Source organism: Antrostomus carolinensis, unplaced genomic scaffold (genome assembly GCF_000700745.2).
Source record: "Antrostomus carolinensis isolate BGI_N321 unplaced genomic scaffold, ASM70074v2 scaffold32807, whole genome shotgun sequence".
In the NCBI taxonomy this organism is placed as follows: Eukaryota; Metazoa; Chordata; class Aves; order Caprimulgiformes; family Caprimulgidae; genus Antrostomus; species Antrostomus carolinensis.
In genome coordinates, this window is record NW_010330029.1 from 1 (window position 1) to 26,958 (window position 26,958).

Below are 26,958 nucleotides of genomic sequence, written 5' to 3' on the forward strand. Positions count from 1 at the left end.
GCTGTGGTCACAGTGGCCTCGGCAATGGCCATGCCATGCCAGTTGTCCCTCTCGCTGGAGCTCTGGGAATGGGGGGCTATGGCACCCTCTGTGCCAGCGCTTTGGCCTCGGCTGATTGAGCTGCAGTTTTGCTGCTTCAGGAAAGGTCCCCCGGCACGATCCCCTGCTCCGGAGCCCTTTGCCTCAGTGGCTTCATGCTGGGCTAGAACTGCTAAAGACAAGTTCAGGGGTTCTGATGGTCACTTCTGGGTGTGGTATGAGCTGTGGGTCAATTGCCAGAACAGTAACAGTGCTGGTACCTCACCCCGGTCAGAAACTGATCTACCTGTGCCACTGTAAGGCCGTGTTTGAGTCAAAATACTAAGAGAAGGTAGTCGGCTTCGCTAAGGGACAGTGTGACACCGTTCAGCTGGAAGTCTGGAGATGGCTCAAAGCTGTGAGTGAAGGCAGAACAAGATCAGATCCTGCTGCAAGGAGCGGTATGGGATGCGGTGTATTTTTTAGATTCTTGGATAATTCACGTACAGTTTCTGAGTACACAAATGGAGCACATGCAGAGATCTGTAAGGTAGGTTTATATGTATATATATTTATAAAATTAAGCTTGCTTAATTTTAAATACTAAAACTTAATTATGTATCATTAGATAAGTCATATTAAGTACTTTCCCATATTGCTATAATTTTATGCTTGATAATATAAGTAATAAAATCCATATTGTCTTGTTCTGGGTTGAAACTTGAGAGCATATTTGTTATTATTCCACAGAGTACCTTAATTACTTTTGTGCTATCTAATTCACTCAGCATTAATTTTATTTAAAGGGTACTGCTGACTGATGTCTGAACTCTTTTTCTAAAATACAGACTATAAGTATTATTTGAAAGAGACAACAACACTCACCTTTTTGCAGACAAAGTCACCAGGTAAATACACAATGGATTTCAATCTTAGCAGCATGTCATATATCATCTGAGTATCACAACCCTGTTAAAATAGAATTGATTGCTCTATTAATTCAGTAACACAAGTGATTATTAGTGCTTACACTGGGCAGCAAAACACAACAACACATGAATGATCCGGGGCTTCATAAGTGGATTGCAAATTCAAAATGTCATAAAGATCAGCTTTTAGAGCAGAGAAAAGACTGAAAGAATTGTCATTTCAGGTACTTATTAAGTTCAATTTGCATTTAACATTTCTTCATTTTTTACAAAGGAAGCTTCTACATATCTAAATTTACTGTGGAAGTTCAGCTAGTGCTGTGTTCACAGCTTTATGGGTCTCTTCCAGGATTTTTTTTTTAATGATCAAGGGGGAAAAAAACCAGATCATGTTGGTATTGAATCACATGTCTTTAGCAAATGTGACAGAAAATGTGCAACTACAGAATGTTTATACAGACATATCATGATTTTTTTTTTTCAATTATCCTAACAAACAAATCAATTTTAAGTTTACTGTACGTTGAGACTACTTTTGAAAATGCACTGTCTCCTTGGTTTTGTTGTCAAACATCCAATCTTAAGTACCACATTTAAAATGTGGTGGAAAATTATCTTGATAACAAAGAGAAAGCTCTTTTGCACGAAGAGTTACTAAAAATATAATTCGCTACATCAAAGATATGTTGCTAGAACACATAGCTTTAGTGATCTCTCAGGCAGTTCTAGGTGGCATACAGCAAGGTGGGCTGTACTAAAAATTACATTCTTCTATGTCTGACTCTTGAGACTAGTTATACTCTGAAATCACTTACAGTCTGACCATAACATCAGCTTTAATATGTCACTATAACAGGACTGTGCCTTAATCTCATTTTTTAGTTTTTTCTAATCTCTGCTTTGACACAAAAATTCAAAGGCAGGCACTTGGCTTTGTCCTAACATGTGTCCATTAATTGAAATATTTCTTAGACCTATTTTGCCTTGCATATTAACAAACATGTTCTAAAGTGTTACAAGATGCACAACACAAGGTTTCTGTCTCAGGAATACCACACAGTTTGCATTCTCCTCTAAAACTACTTGCTTTGAATAAGTCAACTTTATTGACAATGGCAAAGTTCACATCAATTGCAATGGCCAACTGCATTCTGACTGGCATCTGCTCCAGTAATTCTGATTCATCTGTAAAAAGAAAAAACAAAACAAAACAAAAATCTTTTAGTTAGAAAATATAAGGAAGAATTAAAGAATGTCCATAAAAATGAGCATTGTACAGAAAAATAACTTAATGGAGCTATTCTAGCATTTATGAGTTCAAATTAGGAAACTGCTAATATGCTTTTACTAAGATATTGTCATTTAAGTTACGTATCTTGCCTGAAGTTATAACCAGAATATTATATAAATTACTAGAATTTATGAAGTAGTAAGTGTCATATTGCTTTGGAGTTTTTTTCTATTCTAGAATAAATTGAATACACTCCTCTCACTTCTCTCATGCAACTCAGAAAAGGAGAAATGTAAATTTCACCCTATATCGGCATCTATACAACTGCTCTGCCTTGGAGTTGCTATGTAACTGGAATTGGAAAACCTTACCCAACATTCCCTGAGAGTCCCATGTGTACTCATACCAGGTTCGAACACGATTTTGGACCACTTTGGGAATAGAATAAGTATTCATATAGGAGACAGTGTTGTCCATACAGGAACGGTAGTAGTTCTGTCCTGCTGTAGCTGCTCCAATTACATCTCTCATCTGCAAACATCAGTTCTTGTTACTAAATGTTTCAGCAAAAAATAGTCTTGATTTGCATATCTTGTCAACAACATATAACAAGAATAAAACATTTGTCTGCAAATTCACTGATTAATTTTACATTCAGCTGCATGTTTTGAATAGGCACTTCATCCACTTTTTTAGAAACATTACGGATTTAATCTAATTGTGTTGAAAAGTCTTTATTTATTATTTTAAAGGAATGATTTATGGGTTTTAGCTTATTCTTCTGTCTTATATTTCCAGACAGGGATGAAAAATATAGATAATACTTTCTTAAAAATCCATAATAAAGCCACTCTGCATTTGGTGTGCATTGCAAGTCAGAAGTGAAGCAAACTAGGCTAAATTTCTCTAATAGCATCAGCTAGCACCAATAGAATTAAGATCCTGCCACTGTTTAAATAGTTAAGGGAATCTAGATCAGTCCTAAAAATGCACTTTGAGCTGAAAGGTGACCTTGAAATTTTAGTGCAGGAACGTATTTAACATTCCAATGCAAATATAATTTAGTTTTTAGAAAGCAGATGAGTTAATGTTCATAGATGTTCCTTCTTCAAAAGCATAGCTATACAGACGTGGTTTTTAGTAGAATGGCTTCGTATTGCAGTGGCCAAGGATTACTGTGCCAGTGGGCTGAACTGTACTTTTTATTACAGAGATACATTTGATTGCAGTAGGAATAGCAATTTTCAGGCAAGTGTGCTAAACCAGGAATAACTCAGTAATTGTAAGAGCTCTTTTTAAACAGGAATTATAAAAAACTGCATTGAAGCTCTTTGTGTGTTAAGGATTGAGTCTGCAAGTGACTATACTGGTTGCAAAAACTAATCTGCAGAATCTTCTCGAGGAACGGTGCTTTCATTGACAGTTATATCAATTTAGGAAAAAAATATAAATATGCATACTCTGGAGTGTAATCTAATATACTTGAATTTAGTAGTTTTACAGAAGAAATATTTTATATGAACTCCTTTGTTTTGTTTTTGGTAATACTTGTTTATGGATGAATTTTAAATCCTATATGCAAGAGTTTATTTAATGATCGTTATATCTTCTTGCACTTATAAATGGCAAGAGACATATGCAGTTTTTCACTGTTTGATCGAACTTTTCAAATCCTATATTCAAAATTAAAATTAAATTTCAGTTTTAAACTTTATTTTTTCATAATATTTCTTCCAATAACAAGCATGTGCAAATCAGAAGGTCTGGAATGATTTGTATAGGAATCTGATAAGACACAGTCTCACACAGGAACCATGGCATTTGTTTTTCTGTAAGCAAGGTATCTTAAAACCTATCGATCTAAAGCTCAAATTTAATAGTTACAAGCCAGAAATATTTCAGTTAAATTCATTTGGAAATATAACTGATTTGCTGTATTATGGACTTTTTTTCTTTTTTCCTCCCACCAAATGAGAACCAGGAGAAATAGAAAACAGTTAATTTTCAGGCTAACAAATATATTGTAATTTATGTAAGAGAGCAGAATTCTAGTTTGACAAAAATAATGGGATCTTCATTAATAGTATTCTATTGGCAGTAGTGTCAAGTGTGACTTATTCAATAATTTGTACATATTAATATCATGCCTGCAATTATAATTTTTATATCAGATTTAATAGCATAATGTGAATATCAAGAAACTGTCCCCTTGGCTGTGAGGAAGAAAAAAGAAATTATACATAGTTACAAGAATCATCTGTGTCCTGCAGAGTCTTGGCTTTAAATCAAATATATTATCAGTACATTACAGTAATTTAAGCTTATTTAGTTACTGATTTCTTTTATGTACCTGACCAATTAAGCTGGAGAAGACAAAGACACCCAAGAAAAAATTCAGCAGTTGAAAAATTATCTCAAACAGAGTTTGTGGTTCTGGAAGGCCACCGATGGTGATTAAAGACCGAACTGCCCAGTAGTAACACCTCAGATACCTGTGGATACAGACAGCATTTTTGTTATTGACTGCAGGTATTTGTGTGGTTTAAGTCAAGCATATACCTACCTGAGATGGGCCTTTGAGTGATGTTTTTCAGTTCAAAAGACATTTCACATGTTTTCTAAAGGGTTATGATTTTACAAATCATATTTAGCTGAATGTTCTCACTGAGAGCAAAATAAGAATATATGGGAAATGCAGCGGTTACTTACTGTTCTCCAGTAACTCTATGCAGCATTACAGAAGACTTCTGTAACAAAATGCCAGGATAGATATCACAGTGTTAGAACGGTACCAGTGAAGATGCCGTGGTGTTAAAAGCAGTGTAAAAGTGATAGAGACTTTACAGAGTTTATCTGTAGCATACTAGATGCACACACATCTGAAGGTCTCTTCCTTGGCTTCACTTGATGACACCAGTGTGAAGCCTTACGGTGGGCGCAGCAAATGCAGTGTTCTTGTGTCCATTTATTTTCCTGCCCCTTTAACCACGTTGATCTTCCTCCCACTCTGCTTTTGAACACTCTTCATTGGCTCTGCCTCCTGGGTTATGTCAATTAGAAGTTACACATTTCCACACACTGTGTGTTAATCCAGCTTCTCCAAACCACTTCACTTACTCAACACTGAAAGGCTGACTCCTGCTTTAGCTTCCCCTAGTGGCTGACCTCCACTACCCCTTCTGATGCCTTAACAAATGCTTTCTTGCCTTCTTCACTACTTTCCCTCATGCTTGGGAAAAGTAGTTCATCAATGGCTGCAAAACCACCTTGTTAACACCCTTCAAGACTCCTTTCAGAACTCTTGATCTAAAAACCAAATATAGCAGTGTGCAATGTTCAGTCACTCAGACTCTGCTTCAACATATGGCTTATATTGACTCCCTCACAGTACCTGTCTTCTGTCTGTCACTTCTCATACCTGAAGTGTAAGCTCTTTTGCCAAAGACTTTTTTGTTCTGTTTGCACAGCACTCTTTGTACAGCCCTGTATGGCAGACCCCGTTGCATTCAAGCAGTGTATTTCTATTAATATAGTAAAACAATTTTATGAGAACAACAAAGGACGTGGACAATTTTTTTTTTTTTTTTTTTTTTTATTTTTTTTTTTTTGGTGAGGATAGCCATACTAACTCTCTTTTAAAAATATATGTATAAAGTGCCTTGGCATCTCCAATATTCTGTTTTAAATTTTATCCTAGAACATGGCACCACTAGTAATGCAAACTGTGCAGTGGGGATTAATTAATTCAAATCATTGTCATGAATGTGCTATTATTTCCTTCTTTTCTGAGCTAACAAGTAATTGGTTTAAGAATACTTTTAAAAACCTCCTATTAATTCAAATTTGACTTCCTATGTCTCTGTACATTCAGACTTCAGCTTCATTTTCCTTAATTGTACAATGAGATCGTCTGTTATTTCATTTATGACTATTGCTTCTGAAGCAATAAAGATTCCTTCTATTTGTTGAATTTTATCCAATTTGAAATAGTAATTTAAAAAAAAGCCAACAGAAGAAATACTTTTGGAGATGTTTTTTTTGAAATAGGTAGTCTCACATGCATCTTCTCATGCCTACCCTGAATCCGAGGTCACCTGAACTGCTTGCAGACCTCAGGTCTACATTTTAATTTGGTGGCCTCCACTTTTAAACTCCTCTTTTATTAAGATATGAATTCCACTCCTGTTAATAAATGTTCCATGTAATGTTACAATTGGAGGGTCAGTTTTGTGCAAATATGAGAAAATAAACTCACAATAACAACCAGTTCCAATGAGGGTTTTATTTAAATCATTCAAAAGTGTTTCCAAGCCTTTCACCTAAAATGTCAGGCTTTACCAAGCAACCTATTTTTGCTTTTCATTATGAAGTCACTATTTTCTTGGTTGCAGATTAATGAAATGCAGTAACAATGATCGCTTTTATCATGGATTTCTAGTTTTAGGTTTTAAGAGACAGAAATGGCTGTTTTCACTCAGAGTCCTTAAATAAAAAAATTCATTGCATACCTGCCATTACATAATTTTTCCTTCTTAGGGGTGCTGAATGAACGGTGGGATTACACCACTGTAATATTTTCACTTAGGTTCAAAATAAATCATCACGTATGCACGCTTCCAGCAAAGTATGCATAAGTGGCAGCTTTCTCTTAGACTTCTGTAGCATAAATAAATAGTAAGAAAAAGCCTCAGATCTGTTTTGGAAGAATTGCAGATTTAAGCATAAAATGATGTCTCTATCTTGTCTGAGGGGAATTATCATATAAAGCATATTAATATCATATTTATTTGCCATATTTGAGAACGGTCTAGTGCTTGAAACACGTACAATTTATGAATATAAAAGTAAAGAAATAAGCATTACTTCTGTGCTAGTTACTATAGGAAACAAAAGTAATTAACCAACTCCCTCACTCCCAATGGCCTTGGATGCCAGGCTTGCTAAGTCCACCATGACAGACAATATGATCTTCGTTCTGGGAATGTCTAAAGAAAATAAATGCAGCAAAGGAATTTAGGGATCACGTTCTTCTTTGCAGTGTTGTATATCCAAAATGTGAGGGATTTTTTTCAGATCTGCCCACCCCTTTCTGAAGATGTAGTTAATACAGTATATTCTTCTGTAATTTTACTTCAAAAGGAACTTTCTACTGGCAAAGTTATGTGATATTCACTATCTCTTAGGCACAGGTTTTATATTATTTCTATTTATGCATTTTATTGTTTTTATTTTAATCTGAAATTAAAGTTACACAGTTGAAATATAAAACAGCCTTTTCTCTAAGAAGGGGAGAAATGAGATTGTAAATTTTGTTTAAGGACAGCCAGAAAAAACTGACTCCTATTTCAACAGTATTAGCAGGTCTGCTTCCTACTAGCTACTGTCTGGAAACCATAATTGATCACCAAATGTCTTGCTAGCCTGCTATAAAATTACTCTTGAAGCAAACAACATGAGACAAGAAAGACATTTTCCCTCTGTGCAGCATAGAGAGCATGTTTATCCTTCAGGCAATCAAACTACTAGATTTTCCCCTAAAATAAGTCCTAGGTATGAAAACAATCAGAAACACTGCAAATAAGATACCTTGTAATATTATGCCAATAGAAATATCTTTTTCATAGAAGTCCGTTTTGGAATGCGCTAAACTTCTTACATGGTTTTGGTTAATACAGGTAAATCAAATCTTTGTGCATGTGGCTATCAGATTTTAAAGTGCTATTCACACATTTGTTTCAGCTCAGAGAAGCATTATTTCAGGGCTATCATGTTCGACTCCTCTCAGATGACAACCAAAGACATGGCCTTTATGGACTGGTAGTCTAAAGACCTCCTTCTTGGGGCCTCTTTATCTTGAGTAACTTGTTCATCTGGTGGCTGTGTGTGTGATGATCTCAGACAGAATGGTGTAAATTACAAAGCTTTTATCTAAAAAGTAGGGCTGCAAGTAGCAGGTCTGAAAGTGTCAGGTCTGACATACTTATGAGTTGGGCTGTACATTCACAGATCGTCTGGAGGAACAAAACTGCCTCTGTATAGCAAGCATGGCACGTCACACCACTGCAAGCAGAATGTATATCTGATACCCATGAGACACCTTTTAAGATATGCCAGTCTTACTGCACACTGGGCAATGCATACTGAAGAAGTAGAGTTCTAGACACACACAGTGACCATTTTCTTGGACTTCCAGATATCCGCTAAATCTGTGCCCAAAGCACGAAGGCAGAAAGCTACAGAGAAACATAATCAGGATGCAAATAGATGATGTATTGATTAATTAATATGCTGGATAATTTTGCAGGCTGCTTGTGGATAACCTGCAAACAGTAGAAGAAATATACCATAAGCAAAGTGAAATTATTTGTTCTGCCTAAATTTAATGCTGACCTGGGGAGGTTTGTGTGAGAATTTCAGCTCCCTGGTTTTAGTTTCCCTTCTGGACAGTGATGAAAGTGACAAATACTTCCATTTGAAAACTATGAACAACATTACATTCCTGCCTTGAATACCTTTCTAGATTTGTCCATTTTCCTGAGGAATTAAGGAGAGTGATCTCTTACTTAGGTAGTTAAATTAGATTGTAAATAAACACATACATTTCAAATTATTCACTTAGCTATAATTAAGAGACCTTTTCAATATCCTGCATACTCTATGGTGTTGCATCAGGGGTAGTACCCTTCTGCATCAGGAGACACTGAGGTCTGTCTGCCTATTTATATCAAGTTCAGGAATGTAGTTTTAATGTTGGGAACATCTTGTATGGTTAATTTGATTGTGTTGCAGGGGTTAAAGTTGTCTGCCTTTCGCACCTCAGGTCAAAGGGTTTAATTGAAGGCTGACATGCAATTGACCTCAAATATTCTTGGACTGGCACTAACACTTTAAAGTCTGGACTTAGCTGGAAAAGAATACAGCCAGCAGAAATTTGTAAAAAGAGACACTTTGATAAATTTGCTTGTGGTTTCAGTGCTGTGTACAGCTGTTAGCTACAAATTGAAGTTCACCAGTTAGTATATCTGCTCAGGAACATATATATATATATATATAATCAAACTGATAAGGGAAATGGTTGTCTGTGTATTCTTTTTAGCCTGGAAAGGAAAAAAAATGATCCTAGGAGTGCTGACATTTTTAAGAACTTGTTTTGGCCATAACTAACAAAATTTTATGGACACAGCAGGGAATCTACATAAAACATTCACGCCACCAAATCAGTGCCAGATCATTTGCTTTGGGTTAGTGTAATCTGAAACCACTAGAATTTTGATTTATTTGTCAAACTGCTTACTGTATTTTTTTTTTTTTAATTAGCTAAGAAGCCATGTTTGTCTTATCTTCTTTCTGAACACATTCCCATTCTACATGAGACCAATGGCATATTTTGTTTCAAATATGGGCAACTCTGACTGCTATGTGAAATGAAACTACATCTGCACTACTGTGCCATAATACATACTGCAGTTCTGGTCACTTTATCTGACAGATTTTTCCTGGATTGTTCTTAATTCATGCTTTCCAAAGAAATGAGTATACATAGAAGTATTTGTCTGATATGTTTAAATTCACGTTGCATCTCCAGTAATAACTAATGTTCATACAATTCCTCTCTGACAAAAATCCCTAAATATTCGACAATCGAATAACGTGTCATGCCTGATTCTCTAAGGTGATGACTATCCCATACAGAGCTCCTTTGCTGTTAGTGGGATACCAAGCTACACTTTATGAAATGCAGTTCAACATGGGATACTCTTTGGGGTTCCATGTCCATGGGACCACGTAATCCAGCATGAGTTAGATACAGGCAAAAGATTAAAGTCATACATTCACCAATGTTAAGATGAGGTAGATTAATGGCTTAATGAGGCTTACGTGGATATATTCTAGTATACACTTTATTTCAGCATCTTGGTTTAATACAGACCTTGAATTATCACTTTATTATTATTGTTGATAAAAAAATATTCCCTAAATCCCATGTGATTTTAGTGTCACGTCATTTGAGACGTTTTTTTTTTTCCTCCCCATGGAAAAGGTATCCCAAACATTAAAAAACCTGACCAGTGCCTCTCGGCACAACTGCATTGTCTGCAATCAAGATAGCAAATAATTTCTACCAATTGTTTCCCTGCGTGAAATGTAAAAATATTCTTGTCTGTGAGAAACAAGAAGACTTTCTTGCCCATTCTCTAGGCTGTTCTGAGGAAGCATTAAAAACATGAAGACTGAGTACATGACCTACTTGCAGAGTTTTCAGGTTGCTTGGTCTTAGTAACCTTATTTTTTAATTATGTGGTGAGTATTAACAAAAATAGCTATAATGGAAATTAGTTCTGCATTTTTCTTGTCAGATTTCTGGAAGCCTTGATCCTGCAAATAAACCTGTATATAACTTCGCTCACGTAAGTGGTCCGACTGAGGTCCATGACCCTGCTTGCACATGTCTGACTGCAGTACTCAAGCTGTGTATTTTAGTGGTGTGTGGAAACTTCAGCCATGTCATTTTCTTGAAAAAGTGCCCTAATTATAAAAAATCAATGCTGCTTTACACTAAGTGTGTTTTAATCTTAAAGGCTATTTTCTTACCCTTCAAGATAGTGACTTCACACCAAACTCGTGAAGTCTGACAGAATTACAAGCAAGAGGAGCATGTCTTCAAGAGAAAGGTGAAAAGTTGTTTAAAGGGTGATTTATGACAGCAGTAGTATATTATATATGGTTTTGAAAAAATGTCATTAATGAAAAGGTTGAGATTTTGTGGCTTTAAATGTATTATGGCCCTTGAAAGAAATGAATATTCATATAGCTGAACCTATAGATTATATAACTACATACAAAATATATTATGCCTTTGCAATTTTCTCTTGCTTCCTTTCCATCATCTTAATGAACGTCCCTTACTTGGCACCCAGCTTAGTGCTGTCACAAGGAGTCTGTGGAAAAGTGTGCCAATATCCAGTCCTTCCCACTGGAGACACTCCACCACATGTTTAAGCATGACCTTATCAAAAGATCAGAGAAAGTGGGTGGGATTTTTTCAGAGCAATCAGCATGGTGTTTAGAGGGACTAAAATGTTGTATTTTAATGACACAATGTTGTGTGTCAGAAAAAAGATCCATGTCTCTGATTCCTTTGAGGGATTGTTATGCAATCCTTCTAACAGTTCCCATGTGTGTACGCTATCAGTAAGTTTAATTTATGACCCTTGTTGCTTTCTAAATGTTTAATTAAGTTAGTGCTTAGCACTGACTTATAAACCTATAAAAGCTGAAAGTGATAAACTGATTCACTGCACCTGCCCTGGAAATATGTGTTAGTGATGAGAGCTGCTAATCAGCAGTCACGGTGCTAAAAGTTTGCTACCCAAGCACTTGTAAAGTAAGGGTGTACCCTGCAAGCAAAGGTATGGGAAAAGGAGGGGGATGCAGGAAGGAGCAAAATCAACAAAAATCTCTTCCAAGAGAAAAGGACTTACATGTTTCCTTTGCCATTGTACACCCATCTAGTGCTGCCAAGTCCTTCATATTCTGAAGCCCAATAATACAGGCATGCATTAATGTGCAGGATAAACAGCAAGTATCCAGTTGTTCTAATGACCCTATAAAAGTAAAAAGATTCCCGTAAAACAACTTACATTTTTCCTTCCTTTTAATATGGAATCCATTACTTTTTTGGATCAACAACGTTTATGTTAAGCAACCACTAAGTAGTTGCCCACTTGTATTGATACTGTCAAAAAAATAGCTGGCAGTTACCTGCCTCTCACATTTGCCCAAGGTCAAATAAATATCTTTCCTAGAATATTTGACGTAGGGTAATTTTAAAATTATGGTTCCCTGAGGACTTCTTTAACTGGCTATGAATGTTTACAGAAATTTGAAGCTATATTAATAAGGCTAGAGAGTACAAATTAATGTGTTTGCCAAACTCCATTCAAGATAGGCTCTAAATATGTGAACCAAAGCCAAGAAATGTCTGAGGTCAGAAATGAACTGCTTTACAGGAGCTGTGCTAGGAAACCTACAGTAGATCTGTTAAATAGTATGATTTAGTGGCTGCAGCAGAAGTTATATAATTCCTAATCCCAGTTCTTATGCTTATGGCCAGTTCTTTGAAGAACACCAATGAACTAAAGCATGAAGCAATGTTCTGTTTAATACACTAATGATCTCATTGTATATTCTCTGTTCAGTACATGGGGATCAAAAGAAAAATCTCCTGGATGTTGCTCTCGGTTCAAGTGTTCATACAGGCAAGAGATAAATAAGCAGGAAAAGTATAGCACTTGCCTAAACACAAGGAGGATGGTACATAATGAGTCTATCTGCTACAGCTAGAATTCAATGCAGTGGTTTTATGAAAATTTAATAAGATCTAAGTTAGGTCTATAAATTAAGTTAATGGGAGATAGTATCTCTGTGGTTGCTTCTATATTATGCACTCTTTTGCTGGTTCTTCAGGTATCATTGCATGCCCTCCTTTGCCTCTCCGTGCCATTGAGTAATCTACCTACATGTACTCTTCTTCTTTAGGATGTTGAGAAATTAATGCCACTTCTCTGTTTAAATGTTGGTGTGCTTCCAGGATTGCTCTCTTTAGGGTTGGAAGCTATTGAGAACAGCAGATAGCTGATGTGATCTAATAATATTGCAATATTGACCATGCTGGGTCTTGTGCACAAGTTTGGATCCATGTAAGTGGACTCCAGAGGTCTGAGCAAAGGTTCTGGAAGCCTTTGTTACAATATATTTCTCTAGGCACATGTCCACCATACCACAATAGGTAGATAAGATGTAGTAACTTTTGCTAGCTCTATTCCTACAAACTTGAACTAATGAGTTTGAGAAGAGAATCCCACCAGACACATAAACTTGCTGAGTAGGAGTTTAGTTTGACATGATCCAGTTAATTAGTGCCTTATCACTCAAATGATGACCATACCAGGGTCTCAGGTCAAACTGATTTCGCTACATTCAAATAAAATGTAGTAGTTTGCACAAATAGCGTGTCTTTTTAATACTTTTTAGCTCCCATCTTTCTTCTTCTTCTGTATAACTACCTCTCTTCTCCATTTGGCTTTTTTATTTCCTTACCCTAATGCCTTCTGGTAAACCAATTAAAATATCTTTGACGTATAAATGTTTTTAACAATGAGCACCTCAAAAACTGTTACTCAGTTTCCTGAAGTATGTTTTAAAGCATCCTGTCAGGGAATGGCATTATGTATTTAATAGGTCTTTTTGCAAATACAAAGTATAACATTTTGGTAGCACGGTATAAAGGCATTATTTTCTACCACAAACCTTAGCAATGCACTGATGGGAAAGCCTATAGATAACAGAGTGTCAGTACTGTTAACCCTATATGTGCTGAGCAATATTAAAGCCCATGTGCTCTACTGTTGTTTTTCTGCACATCTTCAGAGCATTTTAGTTGTGAAGACTGCTCTATTTCACACATATCAGCTTTCTGTCCTCTTAAAAGTATGAGGTAGAAAATGGACTCACTTTGTAATATTTATATTCTGCAATTTACATTCTGCAAGTGATTTAATATTGGAAAGTGTAAGTAGGCCTGTGACCAGGAAGGAAAGACACAAGCAGCAACACACAGTTGTGGCACTCAACCAATACCATGCTACAAAACTTTAATGAGGCAGAACAGACTTGCAGAGTAGCTGTCTCTGTCTTTCCAGCTACTTCATACATTTTACAGGACCAGTGAGATCTTGCTCTGTGTGTCTTAGCCTTTCTAAATGAGCACTTTCCCTGTTTTTTGACACACTAATTGATACCACATCCTTCAAAGTAAGACTAGTTTGAAGATATACACATCCCATTCTCAACTTGCCCTTTAAACAACCATTTTATATTCCATACTTTTATGTAGTGTGAAATTCTATCCATTACAAAGCTGCTTATTTGGGTGAAAATGGATTTGCTAATTTCTTCCCATTTCCTTGAAATCCGTATACACACAACATTATTGTTATGTACAAACTAATTACTTGATTCAAACCAATCTATATTAAAAAGATCTGTATATCCCAATACTCACTGCAAATATTATAGGAGATATAGAAGTCATTGAATTATGACTCCAAGCAAAGGCCATAATATGGAAAATAATTAATTTTAGAACTAATTTCTAAATATCATAAAATATCTCATTTGTAATATATAAATACCAAGTCTACCATTTAAGTGCAATAATCTCTGAAACAGAACAAGATGGTAAACAACAGATTCTTATTTCTGCAGCAACAGCACACAGAAACAATACATGCCACAAAACCGGGACAGGGAAAAAAAAGTCTGTCAGTGTAGGAATTGCACAAAATAAACTAGGGCTGATGACATTGACAGTAGATGACAATAATGGTGACACAGTAGATAGGTTCATTGTGTATTAGCAGCATCACTGACAGCTGAGAGGCCTATGAAACTTGCCATAACCATGTCCATGGACTGCTTGAGTTGGATCCAAAATACTTTCTGTCAATGCAGAAGGTGAGAACATAGTGCAGCAGACAGCAGTTGTAATCACTATTTGAGATCTATGCTGAATTGTTTCTCATTCCAAGTTTAGTCAATGCCGTGGAGGATCAAGTTTCTGTATATGCCAAGTTCACGGTGAGAGCATATTTAAAGAAAAATATTGACGCAGGCTCAAGCTCACAACTCTTATTAAGTACAAATAAACAGCTACTGAGGATTTGGCACAGCTGTTAGCAACCTAAACAAATTGTTTTTTAGCTCTTTCACTAAAGAAACTTCTTTCTGACACTTCTGATCAATTAAATTTTGGCAGGAGCCTCAGTTTGGTGAATATATTGCCTGAACCAGGCCAGCTGAACTGAGCTAGATTTCATGTGATTTTTATTTCAATGATTACAATAAAGACAGATATTTTAAAAAATCTTAAATTGAACAGTTAAAGTGTTAAATTCCATCCAGTGCTTCACTGACAACTCATGAAATCAAATTAAATGCATTCTGTGCCAAGCTTTGCATGCTGCAAGAGTTTAATAAGCACATACCTGTAGATGTATGCTTTGTCCAGAATGGCTTCCAAACGATCATTAAACTCAAAGAATGTGTTATGCTGAGTGGAAAACAGATGAAAGTAATCCAATCAGTATTCTTCGCTATGCGTATATTTGTAATAGTACCAACATTAGTTCACATCGACACATTATGAAAATAATGGATTTTTCAGTAGTCTGACTTTCTTTAAACATTTAAGTAAAAGGTGAACTGCAAAGCAAAGATGAAAATTGAGTTAAATGTTGTTTTGGGTGTTGAGTGTCCTATTAATCTGGTTACAGAAAATACCTTGCTGTTTAGGTCAGACTGCTTCAGATGAATGACTTCTACTTAATCAAACATATATAATTGCTTATGCAACTTTATCAGAGAGAATGACATGCATAAAATTGTCTTTTTTCTCTTTTTGAAATTCCAATAATTCTCCCATAAGTGATCATGTGTATCAACAACCACTTACTAGACGATACCATATAGTAACAAACACTGCTGTATCGAATTCTTTCTTTTAATTATTTGTAGTTTACCTTTAGTGATAGCCCTTAATATTCACATGTAGCTTTTTTCTTTGTTTTTGTACAGTATATGTCTGTTGGCCTTATACAAGGTACTATTTAACTTTTCATTCTTTCATATTATTTTGGTTATGATTTTTGAAATTTTGAAGTTTTGTTGAAACTGAAGAGCACCCTCATTTTATTCTCAGAGTTCTTGTGTTTCCCTCCAACTTTAAATGAAAGGGATTTTTTTTTTTTTTTTTGTCAACATATTGATTGTCTGAAGGGGAATGTATTTAGCTGCAGAGTGGCCTGCTAGGTATCACAAAACGCAAGGAGAGGGTTGTTGTCTAACCCCTTCTCAGCCTCTTCATTGCATAACTCCAGATGGACTCAATAACAAAAGTGGGTTTATGCTTGTTAAATATGCTGTATCTAGTTTATGCTGTCCTTAAAATTCCTTCCTTTGCTTTTAAACACCTGGCATTACCAACAGAAGGGAAAAATATATTGGCACTAATTAGTGACCCCAACTGACCAAAGGGATATTTCAGACCATATGTCATCATGCTCAGCATTTAAAGCTGGGGGAAGAAGAAGGAAGGGGGGAATGTTCAGAGTGATGGCATTTGTCTTCCCAAGGAATGATTATGTGTGATGGAGCCCTGCTTTCCTGGAGATGGCTGAACACCTGCCTGCCCATGGGAAGTAGTGAATGAATTCCTTGTTTTGCTTTGCTTGTGTGCACGGCTTTTGCTTTACCTATTAAACTGTCTTTATCTCAACTCATGAGTTTTCTCACTTTTACCCTTCTGATTCTCTCCCCAGTCCTGTGGAGGGTGGGGAGTGAGCAAGCGACTGTGTGGCGTTTAGTCACCAGCTCAGGTTAAACCATGACACTAATGTTGTAGGTTATCCTGAAGATATTTTCCAATTTCTAAATTTCATATTCCTAAATATTGTAAACAAATTTCCATTGGGTTGTAAATACGTTTATGTGTGGTTAATCATCCGTTGCTAACACAGATCTTACCTTTAGCATCCTATTTGCTCTTAATGCTGGGTTAAATCCAAAGAATATGTATAAAACTTCAAATGGCAATACTGATATCACATCGAGCTGTTGAAGAGCAGAGAGGTCTTAATTTAAACTTCATAATAGTCATAGTACATTTACTTGCTGTCAAAAACCTTCTTAGACTGAATCATGACTGAGTGTAATATTTGAATAGTCAGTGTGCTAAGCCCATGACTTCCCAACTACTGACAGGCAAGATTATTTCTTTGAAAACGTCAACAGCTTTACTCTGCCTTGCTTTTAAGTCCCCCAGGCCTGAGATTTTGATCTGTTTCATGGGAATTATTAACAGTATCTCAGATATTTGATTACTAATAACTTCTCTTATTTCAACTATAGTTTTGACAAGACTAAAATGGTAGGCATGTGACTGGTGAGTGTAGGTAGTGAGGGCACTCCATAAGTGCTTCTTGGAAGTCCTACAGTTTTGAAAACCAGGCTGCCTAAAGCAATCTGGGGAGTATGATGAATTAGATTCCTTGCTTGTAACCTGCAGAAGCCATGTGTTCCAAACAACAGATTCATGATAAGATTATAAATTCAATTTTTGTGGGGTTTTTTAGATTTTTTTTTTTTAATTTATACTGTATTTTGTTATAATTGGATGCTGCTTCTTTCCATATCACTAAAGTGTTCAACGTCTCCCTGCGGTCCCATCAACTGTGTGATTACTCTTCTTGTCTGCTTACTTTATTCTTTCCAAGAATTCTGTGGAGAGAAAGAAAGCTGTGGCAAACTTGTGACACCTTGCTCTGTTGCTTATATAATTTGGAAACAAAAGAGGGATGTGGAACTGTAGGCTTCATCTCACTGTAATCAGAAATGCCTTTGCTCTGAGATATGCAAGTCATGTTGACAGCAACTAGCCTGCAGCACTGACCTTTTATTTCATGCAAATGTGATGCAGCTAATACCTGAACTCTGTGAAAAAAGCAAATCAAACTGAAAATTTGATATAGCCTTTTACAGCCTCTGTCCCTGTCCTAAACACATGTCTAAGAGGAGGTAAAATTTAGTTAGAAGTGCTTAAATAATAGTAACTGTTGATTAGTACTTAATCATATGACAAATTCCCAGATTACATCTATATCTTGCATGTGGTGAACACACTCAACTCTCATTAGTTTCTGCAGAAATCAAGAGCACTAAGCATACTGCAAGTGTGAAATTAAAATGAAACCATACATATTTAACTTAGTTCTCTTGCTGTAAGTTTGACTCTGTCCTACTCACTTGTCTGTATAGCATATATCCTGCACTTTTGGATATCTTAACCTCAAGCATATAAGTAGTGATACCACAGTTGCTGAGACAAATTTAACTCTGAAAAAAAGCAGGAGCAAAAGTATTCACAGAAAAGGAGGAGACAATTACTGAAATGTCAGAGATGTGGACTCAGCGTCACAGAGCTGTATGTGTATCCGGAATTTATAAGACTACATATCTTCTTTTGTCAAAAACAACATTTAGGAACAAAATGAAAAATTTTCCTAAATCAAATGCAACTTTGTTTTTACAAAGTGCAATGAGCATAAAAAAATCTTAGTTTGAATTTTTGTTTACTTGTGTGAGTGATGACCTATTCAGTACTACAAGGTACTTCATAAGAGTTCAACAAATAGAGTTATCATCTAACTTCAACACTTTTTATTTTGTTTAATGGATCTCTGGCAAACTGTGCTATTGTCTTTCAATGTGTGCGGGGATGACCTTGCACAAATTCATCAAAAGAGAGAATTTTATTAATTCTATTTTATTATTTTATTTTTATTCAGAACTAATATTTATAACAGCGTTAAACACCGTTTATGAAGATGGCAATCTTCAGCTGATGAGCACTGACATGCCATCAAACCAATGCTTTCTGGTGACATTCTTAAACCAACAGTTATTTTCAGTGAATGAAAAAAATCCTGTGAAATCCTGCAGCTAGAACTTACATAAAGACATCAGTAACACAGGGTCTGCTTACCCGAAACTTCATAGAGCTGTGGTAGAATTTCTTCATTTCCACTCTGTCTGACTACAGTGATAACAAAAGGAGAAAAAGGCATAGTCAAGAACAGAATGTCAAGAATGAACCTCTGCTACTCAACAATAATAATAATAATAATTTTCTGATAGTAGGGATGATGACAGTTATATTCATGGTGGTCTAAAAGTATGAATGGAGAAATATCTGTAGGAAGAAGTAATATTTTTATTAGACCAGTTTACATTAGACTAGATTTTATTAGACCTACTTGAAAAAAAATCAGGTTTGGGATTTTTTCCAAGTCTGGCTGCCAGTCTGACAAAGTATGTTACATTTTTCCCACAAATCTTCCCTCTCAAGAACTCTGTACCATTTGGTGCTTGACCCAAACCCCTTCATTTCTGGAGCCAAAAACTCCTTTTGACTTCAGTGGTTCCAAGAAAAATGCAAAGAACATTTCTGATGGTGCTGTACATTAACATGAAAAGCTAACATTAACATGCTAGCATTTAAGATTATAATAATCAACATTGCATTCATTAGTAATGATTAGCTATTTGTTTTTATATTGCTCTCCATGGGAATGCTAATAGCTTAATAAGAACAGGTAATCACAACTATCTAAAGAAATGTATTTATGTAAACTTCCTGTATTTATACCAGGACCTCTTTAAAAAATGTCTTAAATCCTAAGGATGTTTCCATGCTAGCCTTTCACTGTTATCAGTTTAAGCATTAAACTAAATGCAGGAGATCAGGCAGTAGATGATCTCTTAGTGCACTAAAATCTATTAATTGTATAAACAGTTTCAAGGGAAATAAAAGGTAAACTTCCTATGTTAGGATCTTAACCTTGTTCATGAAACTTGAGTTCTGTGGAATTTAGACAATATTGCCCATTACTGAATGGCTTGGCATGGAAAAATAGATTACACTGCACTGCATTTAATATCTATCCAAACTATATTTGAACAGTTTTATCTGAGATTCCTTTGTAAAGGTATTGGTAATATCACGTATGCACAATGTGTAAAATATTCTGTAAAAGCACTGAACTAAAGCTAGTTTCAAATTACATTTGAGGATATATGATTTTGAATTTTCTGTCTGCTGGCCACAGTAGTGTCACACTGAAGTTATCTAAACTATTTTTTTTTTTTTCCACAGCAGGTTTTCTTCTATAAGAAGTTCAAGAATCAAAAGTAGGGAAGATTTTAACAAAAAGTTAATGTTCTAGATGCCCTTTTGATATGTTAAGGTCAAACTTTTACCTTGTCTTGCCTAAAGAACTCAGACACTTGCTTAGAGTTTTATTTTGTATTTTTCTATTAAAAGATAACACAGAAATAGTAACAAAAAGCAAAATTGAATATACATATTCTCCCAAAATAAAAGATCTCAAAAAAATTATTTTCAAAGCATCCTGGAAGTAAAGGGAATGTCTCTGATTTTGGCAAAAAAAATATATCTCACATTCTGTAACAAACCACTCATGTTCTGCCCTAGCAGACTATGCACTGTCTTCAGCTATAATTCCTGAACAATGTGAATAGAAAGCTGAAAGTTTCACACAAACATAAAAACACATGTATACATGAATGAGCATATAGTCATAAACTCACTGATTCCAGTGAAGCAGCATCTATTTACTCCTGGTGAGAAAGCTTTATGTCTCTTCTGACTACTCTCATCTGTTACTTTCAAATATGGATTTTCTTTTTTAAGAATGTAGACAATGGATATGTTACTTTCTTTCAAAATAAGATATTGAAAGATCAGTGAAGAAGAATATACGTGTAGTTTGATAAATACAAAAGTTACATAGATTTGACATAGCAGGAAGAAATATGTCAGATTAGAGGGAATATTATGTACTTTAACACACATACTACCTGTGGAAAACCCACTTCTAATACTTACTATTATATCTCCACCTTTTAAAAATTGCACTCGGGGCTGGAAAATCAGTAAGTCACACAGGTAGCAGATGTCACAAATGACGTCAATGATAAACCAGTATATTGTATTACTTGGTGTTTGATACGGAAACACAAAGCGAAGGGGAATAAACCAGCAATTCCAGTTATAGGCAACTGTCACAATCATGAGCCATGCTACGTAACGGCGATCTGAAAGAAACAAACATTGAATTTACAAGCATGAAATGAGAATCTTTTCTCATTCTTTCAGACACTTTTATTCTAGTCCAGTCTCTGGAAACATGTCTGCTCAAAAAAACCTACCATTCTCCTTTTAAAGTGTCACAGGCTGCTAAAGTGACATAAGATGGAACTTGATACATTTTGCGTACTGCTGGTGTATGAAATAACTGACAGGATTATTTGACCCTATGAATGGGACAAATTGTAGATCAAGAATCACAGAATCATAGAATGGTATGGGTTGGAAGAGACCTAAAGATAAGCTAGTTCCAAACCCCCTGCCACTATCTGGGACTCCTTCCACTAGACCAGGTTGCTCAAAGCCTCATCCAACCTGGCCTTGAACACTTCCAGGGAGGAGCAGCCCCAACTTCTCTGGGCAACCTGGGCCAGTGTCTCACTACCTTCACAGTGAAGAATTTCTTCCTAATATCTAATCTAAATCTACCCTCTTCCAGTTTAAAGCCATTAACTCTTGTTCTGTCACTACCTGCCCTTGTAAAAAGTCCTTCCCCAGCCTTCCTGTAGCCCCTTCAGGTACTGGAATGCCACTATAAGGTCTTCCTGGAGCCTTCCCTTCTCCAGGCTGAACAGTCCCAACTCTCTCAGCCTATCCTCATAGGAGAGGTGATCCAGCCCTCTGATCATCCTCATGGCCCTTCTCTGGACTTGCTCCAGTAGGTCCATATCGTTCTTATTTTGGGGGCCCCAGAACTGCATGAAGTACTCCAGGTGGGGTCTCACAAGAGTGGAGTAGAGGGAGAGAATCCCCTCCCTTGATTTGCTGGCCACACTTCTCTTGATGCAGCCCAGGATATGGTTGGTGTAGAAGACTTGGATTTTAATTGTGATTGGTTTGCATACCAGCTTTGTGGCAGTTGAGAAACCGCTTTGTCTTTCCATATCTTTGCTACTATTGTCACTTTACATGTCTTTTCCCTGTTCAGAATGAATGTCCTTTAGGGAAGGATCTATGCATCCCTCTTAATAGCAAACTGGTAACACGAGGCCACTTCCATGTACCTTTACACCATTCTATTGCAAGGCTTTTAATTTACCTGTGTATGAGTCTATGCTGTCTGGTAGCTGAAGATACTCCATGTATTTTTTCAGTGGAGGTTTTTTGAATTTCCAACACAGCATATCACAATAATGGTCCTCCTCTGGCTTTGCTTCTGCTTCCTCTTTCTTTTCTTCTTTTTTTTCTTTTTTTGGTGAGGGAGGAGGCTTCTTCTTTGATGGTGCTAACCACATAGAAGGCCACAAAGAGTGACATTTTAATAATGACTCAATTACTACACCCTGTTTTAACATGCACAACAGCCTCATAATTTTAAAAACTCTTTTAATAACACTTGTCAGTGACTAAAGCTACAATTCATTATAATACTGAATGCATTAGAAAACAGACTGGAGCATAAAATTACCACTGCTATAATCATGTACATCTGCTGTCAAGAACAGGATACTTCATGTTACAGAGTGCAATATACATATTACTGTGTTTCCTTGAACAGTGTGCACAATTAATGCCATAAATGACTACAATAAATCAGATAATTCATAATTCAGCATTCATTAATGCAACCAGGCATTTATCTTTTCCATGACTGTTGCAAATAATGCGTGTAGCTAAGAGGGAGATAAGAAAAGATGTCTGTGCTATGGGCTGATCTCTCCCCTCTTCTGAGAACTGATATGCAAGATGCAACAGGTGAAACTAATGGGAAGCCTACAGTTTTGTATGTTTCTAGGCTTACAAAAATGTTGTGGCACTCCTTTGAGCACAGTTTTTCCATCTTTGGGCTGGATAATTTTGTCCACACAGTTGTTCCATTAATTCTGGTGGCTTTACCTCTGAGTAGGATACACAGTTCTAGCAGTAAACTGGCAAACTGGATCTATAATACTTTAGGAAATTAATGGTTGTATCTGCTACAAGGAGAACAAAAGTGGTAAATGAATAGAGAAATAATTTTTTAAAAAGTAATTCCTTTATCAACTGGTATAGTTTATAATATTTCAGATACTATTTTACCATCTTATTAAAAAACACGTAAGCAATAAATAGCTTCTACAAAATGTCAGACTATAGAATCACCACACTCAAATCTTTGTGAAAAGGAAAAAAAAGTCAAACATTCCTCTAAAGAGTAAAAAAAATGGTATTTGTTTTATGTTTCATATTTTGTCAAAAGCAAATGTTTAATTAATTTCAGATGAGTTTGCTCTATTCAAAGCATGCACTTATAGTCCTCAATGTATCCGGAAGATTGCTGCTGTGGCTAAAATTTTATTTTTATACAGCAGATCTAATCTCAGATTGACTAATATCTGCTCATAAGATATGTATGTTTCTTCATATGTTTCCCATTCATCCCCATGAATGAACATGTCTAGGAGCTATTTTGAAATATATAAAACTTCTTGACAGGGATGATTCTAGACATTGCTCAAGATTTTTTCCCCCAAATTCTTCAGTGATGGGGTTCAAAGTGAATTTGTACCTAGGGACCTGGCTTACTGCGGACTCATAAAGATAAACTGACTTCAGTGGGCACAAATGGATCCATTTCAGCGAGTAAACATGCTATACTTGAAAATTTTATCACAGTATTTTCTGTTCTCACAAAATAATTGTCATCTTTAAATTCAACAAGTGCACAGCTATTTCTAAAGTCACTTACAAGCTGTAGGACTGCTTTCAGGGGAGGACAGCACTGGGTCTTTCAGCTTTTCTTTGTAGACTGTTGCCCTTTCCCGCATTTGTCTGACAATCTCTTGAAGCTGGGCATCAGCATACTCGTTTGTTTGGAAACCTGAAGGTGTTGGCTTCTGTGCGCTGCTTAAAACAAAAGGAAAAAAAGCTTAATGTACTGGAAGGCAGTGGAAGGAAACAGTACAAATTCTGTTTCTGAGCAGAAGTCAGACATTAAGACTGGATCTTTATTGGCCACAGTGCTTATTCACATCACTTAGAGGACACCTAAGTTAACCTCTTTTGCTTTCTGCTTATATCAACTGATATTGCTGGTTATGTGAAGTAATCTATGTGATATTTCAAGCAGAGGAATTCAGGGTACCTTGTGCTTTGTATAGCCCACTGCACTAATATCTCCCTCTGCTGCTTTTCACCAGGTTCTACTGTAAGGCCTAGAGCTTATCCTATGTATTCATTAAGATACAAGACACGGTCTTCCCAGCTGTGCATAAAAATTTGCTCATTATTATGTGGTAATATCCTAATGATGACAGGACATAACCGAGTTTAAGACTGATGTGCAGATGAGGGAGGAAAGACTATGCTTACTTTATGCTTCCTAATATTGGGAAAAATGATTTCATCTGTACTTTATTATGGGTATTAGCTAACACGAGGTAAAAAAAATGTATCTGTTCTACGAAGTGGAAACAAAACACTGGCATTCTTGCTAAGTTTCTTCTGTTTCTACTGAGAGTTTACTCAGGATTACTCAAAGTAGCATTGAGCTAATATTTCAGCACTCACAGCATTTCTTCAAACCTGAGGACTGTTGATTTTCAACACCTGCAAGCTCACATTCTGCACTGAAACAAATGGTTTTAATAGGATCTATACATGCTGCACAGTCCATTAGAAAATCTAGGTGAGAGTGACTCTTGATCTACTCTTTTGGGTTTATTAATTCTTGAAATTTTGTCCTCAATTACTTGCTACTCTTTGATTATGAAAACTGAGACTGTTTTCAAGTGCCACCTAGCTGGCAGCTGGGCTGTGCATTTGGACTTTCTCTATATGGAGAACAGAATATGGCATTTCCTCTGTATCCTAGACTCAATACTTCTCAGCTGGTGTAACACAGTGGTGTTAGAGCTGGCTGGAAATGGCTGTGACTGGTGCAGGGTAGCTCAAGGCCTCCTCCCACACAGGTCAGAACTGCCACCCCTGTATACCAAAACCCTGCCAGCTATGGCCAATACAGGGAGTACATCAGAGAATTGTTCTTTCTATCCTAACAGCTTTCCAGCTCTGTCCCAATTACCATGGGGATGTGGAAGTTACAGCAAAAGAAGAGGCAGACCACGAGTCAAGCATGTCTGAAATTTCCAGATTCTTGAGAAGACCTTCCCAAAGGTGCATCAAGGGAAAGTGGTATGACAGCACTTTGGATAGGGAAGAAATGAAAAACACTATGATCTTTGAATAAACACAATGTCTTCTCAAGACCTAAACCTGTTTTGAAGTTCTTGACAGAAGGACCTATAACTAAAAAAGGAGAGTGTCAGAGTGGGATGTGTATAGCTTTTTGAGAAGCACAGTTTTCTGGAAACACAACATGTATTATGGTGCCAAAGAAGTATGATTTAAGGATGTGAAAATCCTTCAGCAATAAAATCGTTGGATAAAACAGAGATAAGCTGTTAAAAGCAGAAGAAGCAGAAGTCTGGAAGTATGTGCTTATCATTCCTCCAATTTAAGTCTTCTGTAGTGTCTATTTCTTAAAGTCCCCAGAGAGGAGATTAATCAAGCAGTTCTGATATACTTTGTAATCTCATCACAGTTCCTTTTGTGTCACATATTCCCTTTGCTCAGGCCATCTGCACTGTAATGAAATCCTTTCTTGTTTTGAGCTAACATGTCATAATTAGTTTCTCGGCTTTTATGTAAAGAATTTCAAATAATGATTACTCTTTGCTGTTGCTGTATTTGCTCAGGGCATTAGCTATACTATAGTAAAATACACTTATCACAAGTGTCATACCAAAGGCCCCTTCTATCTGCTTTCTAGGGATAAACTATAAGATGTGTGGGATTTTCTTGTTATTTCATAGCTTTTCTAATGAAAGTGAAAGTCTCATAATAAATTTAGCGCTTTATCATTACAGTGTAGCCCAAAGGAACCACATCGTTACTTGGTACTGATTAGGAACTATGTGAATTTGTTTAAAGTTATTTGCCCCAGAGTTGATGAGAAATTGATTTTCCTTGCCCTGCTTCTCATTTGGTTTACATTATCTCCTCTTCCACTGTTTTCTAGTAATTAAATGCTTACTGTAAATTTTCTCTGATTAATACATATGTAAGAAGCTACACGTTGAACACTGCTAGTTTGAAGATGTGTATTGTGCATGTGCTTTGTGTGGAGGTGCACTTTAAATTGTCTTGGCTTATGAAGCCCATTCAAACTTTACTAAATCACTTTTAATAAACTTGACTCCATCTCTTGCATTAGGTGATGCTTTGCCGTGAACCAGTGGTGTGCAGATGCATGCAGTTCTCTTTGTGGAAATTAGGGTCTGGCTCAGCACCTCCTGTCCGGCCTCAGATTATTTCCCTGTCAGAGTGGAGGTGCTTTCCTCTTTTTTCTCCTCTCTTTTTTGTTTGACAGCTTCTTTTGTTATTTGTGTGCTCCTTCATGTGGTAAGATTTTATTAACTCTATTAATATATTTTTTATGTATTCATATACATAGGCACATAGCTTCCAGCAGAACATGACAGCTAGCAGGAACAAGAGTACATTTTCCAGGTCAGACATCCTGCTAAGCTAATTCTCTTTGAAAAAAAACATACTTAATCATTTCAATTTGTCCATCATACTACATTGCAATGTTTTCTGGTTCTGGTTTGCTACTCCTCAGACTTTCAGATCTTGTGCCTGTGAGAAAGGTTAGTATGACTAACCTTTAGCATGTTGACTAACCTTTAGCACAAAAACATGACAAGTTTTTAGCATGGTCTGTTAAGGAGATAATGCCTCATTTTGAATCAGTAATTATGTTCTCACCTCACAGTTATAATTACAGACTCTATTGATTTCATACTGTGTTCTCTTTGGTTTTATTCTCTGTATGAAAGATCATCATCTCTCAGGGGATGATCAAACTTGTGGATATCGATCAATTCCTGGTTTGTTTCAGCCTGTGTTACATAGCTGAATAGTTTGTGCCATACAGGGGCAGATCTGTATAGTCGGAGGTAAATCTGCTCCCTTACTAAGACACTGCTTAGCTGGACAGAAAGATACTTTACCAT

The 26,958-nt window shown here is 36.3% G+C and overlaps 1 protein-coding gene across 1 annotated transcript; it reads right to left on the bottom strand.

The window, feature by feature from the left end:
• Nucleotides 1-903: 903 nt before the first annotated feature.
• Nucleotides 904-26,958, bottom strand: LOC104520254 (cyclic nucleotide-gated cation channel beta-3; the record flags this gene model as incomplete). Its single annotated transcript, XM_010172807.2, has 12 exons — nucleotides 26,810-26,958; nucleotides 23,643-23,788; nucleotides 22,002-22,187; nucleotides 20,698-20,910; nucleotides 18,779-18,825; nucleotides 16,762-16,848; nucleotides 15,225-15,289; nucleotides 11,661-11,783; nucleotides 4,529-4,670; nucleotides 2,550-2,709; nucleotides 2,035-2,132; nucleotides 904-987 (listed from the first exon to the last, which is right to left on the bottom strand). Coding segments are annotated over exons 1-12 (1,500 nt in total), but the record flags the coding sequence as incomplete, so codon positions are not given.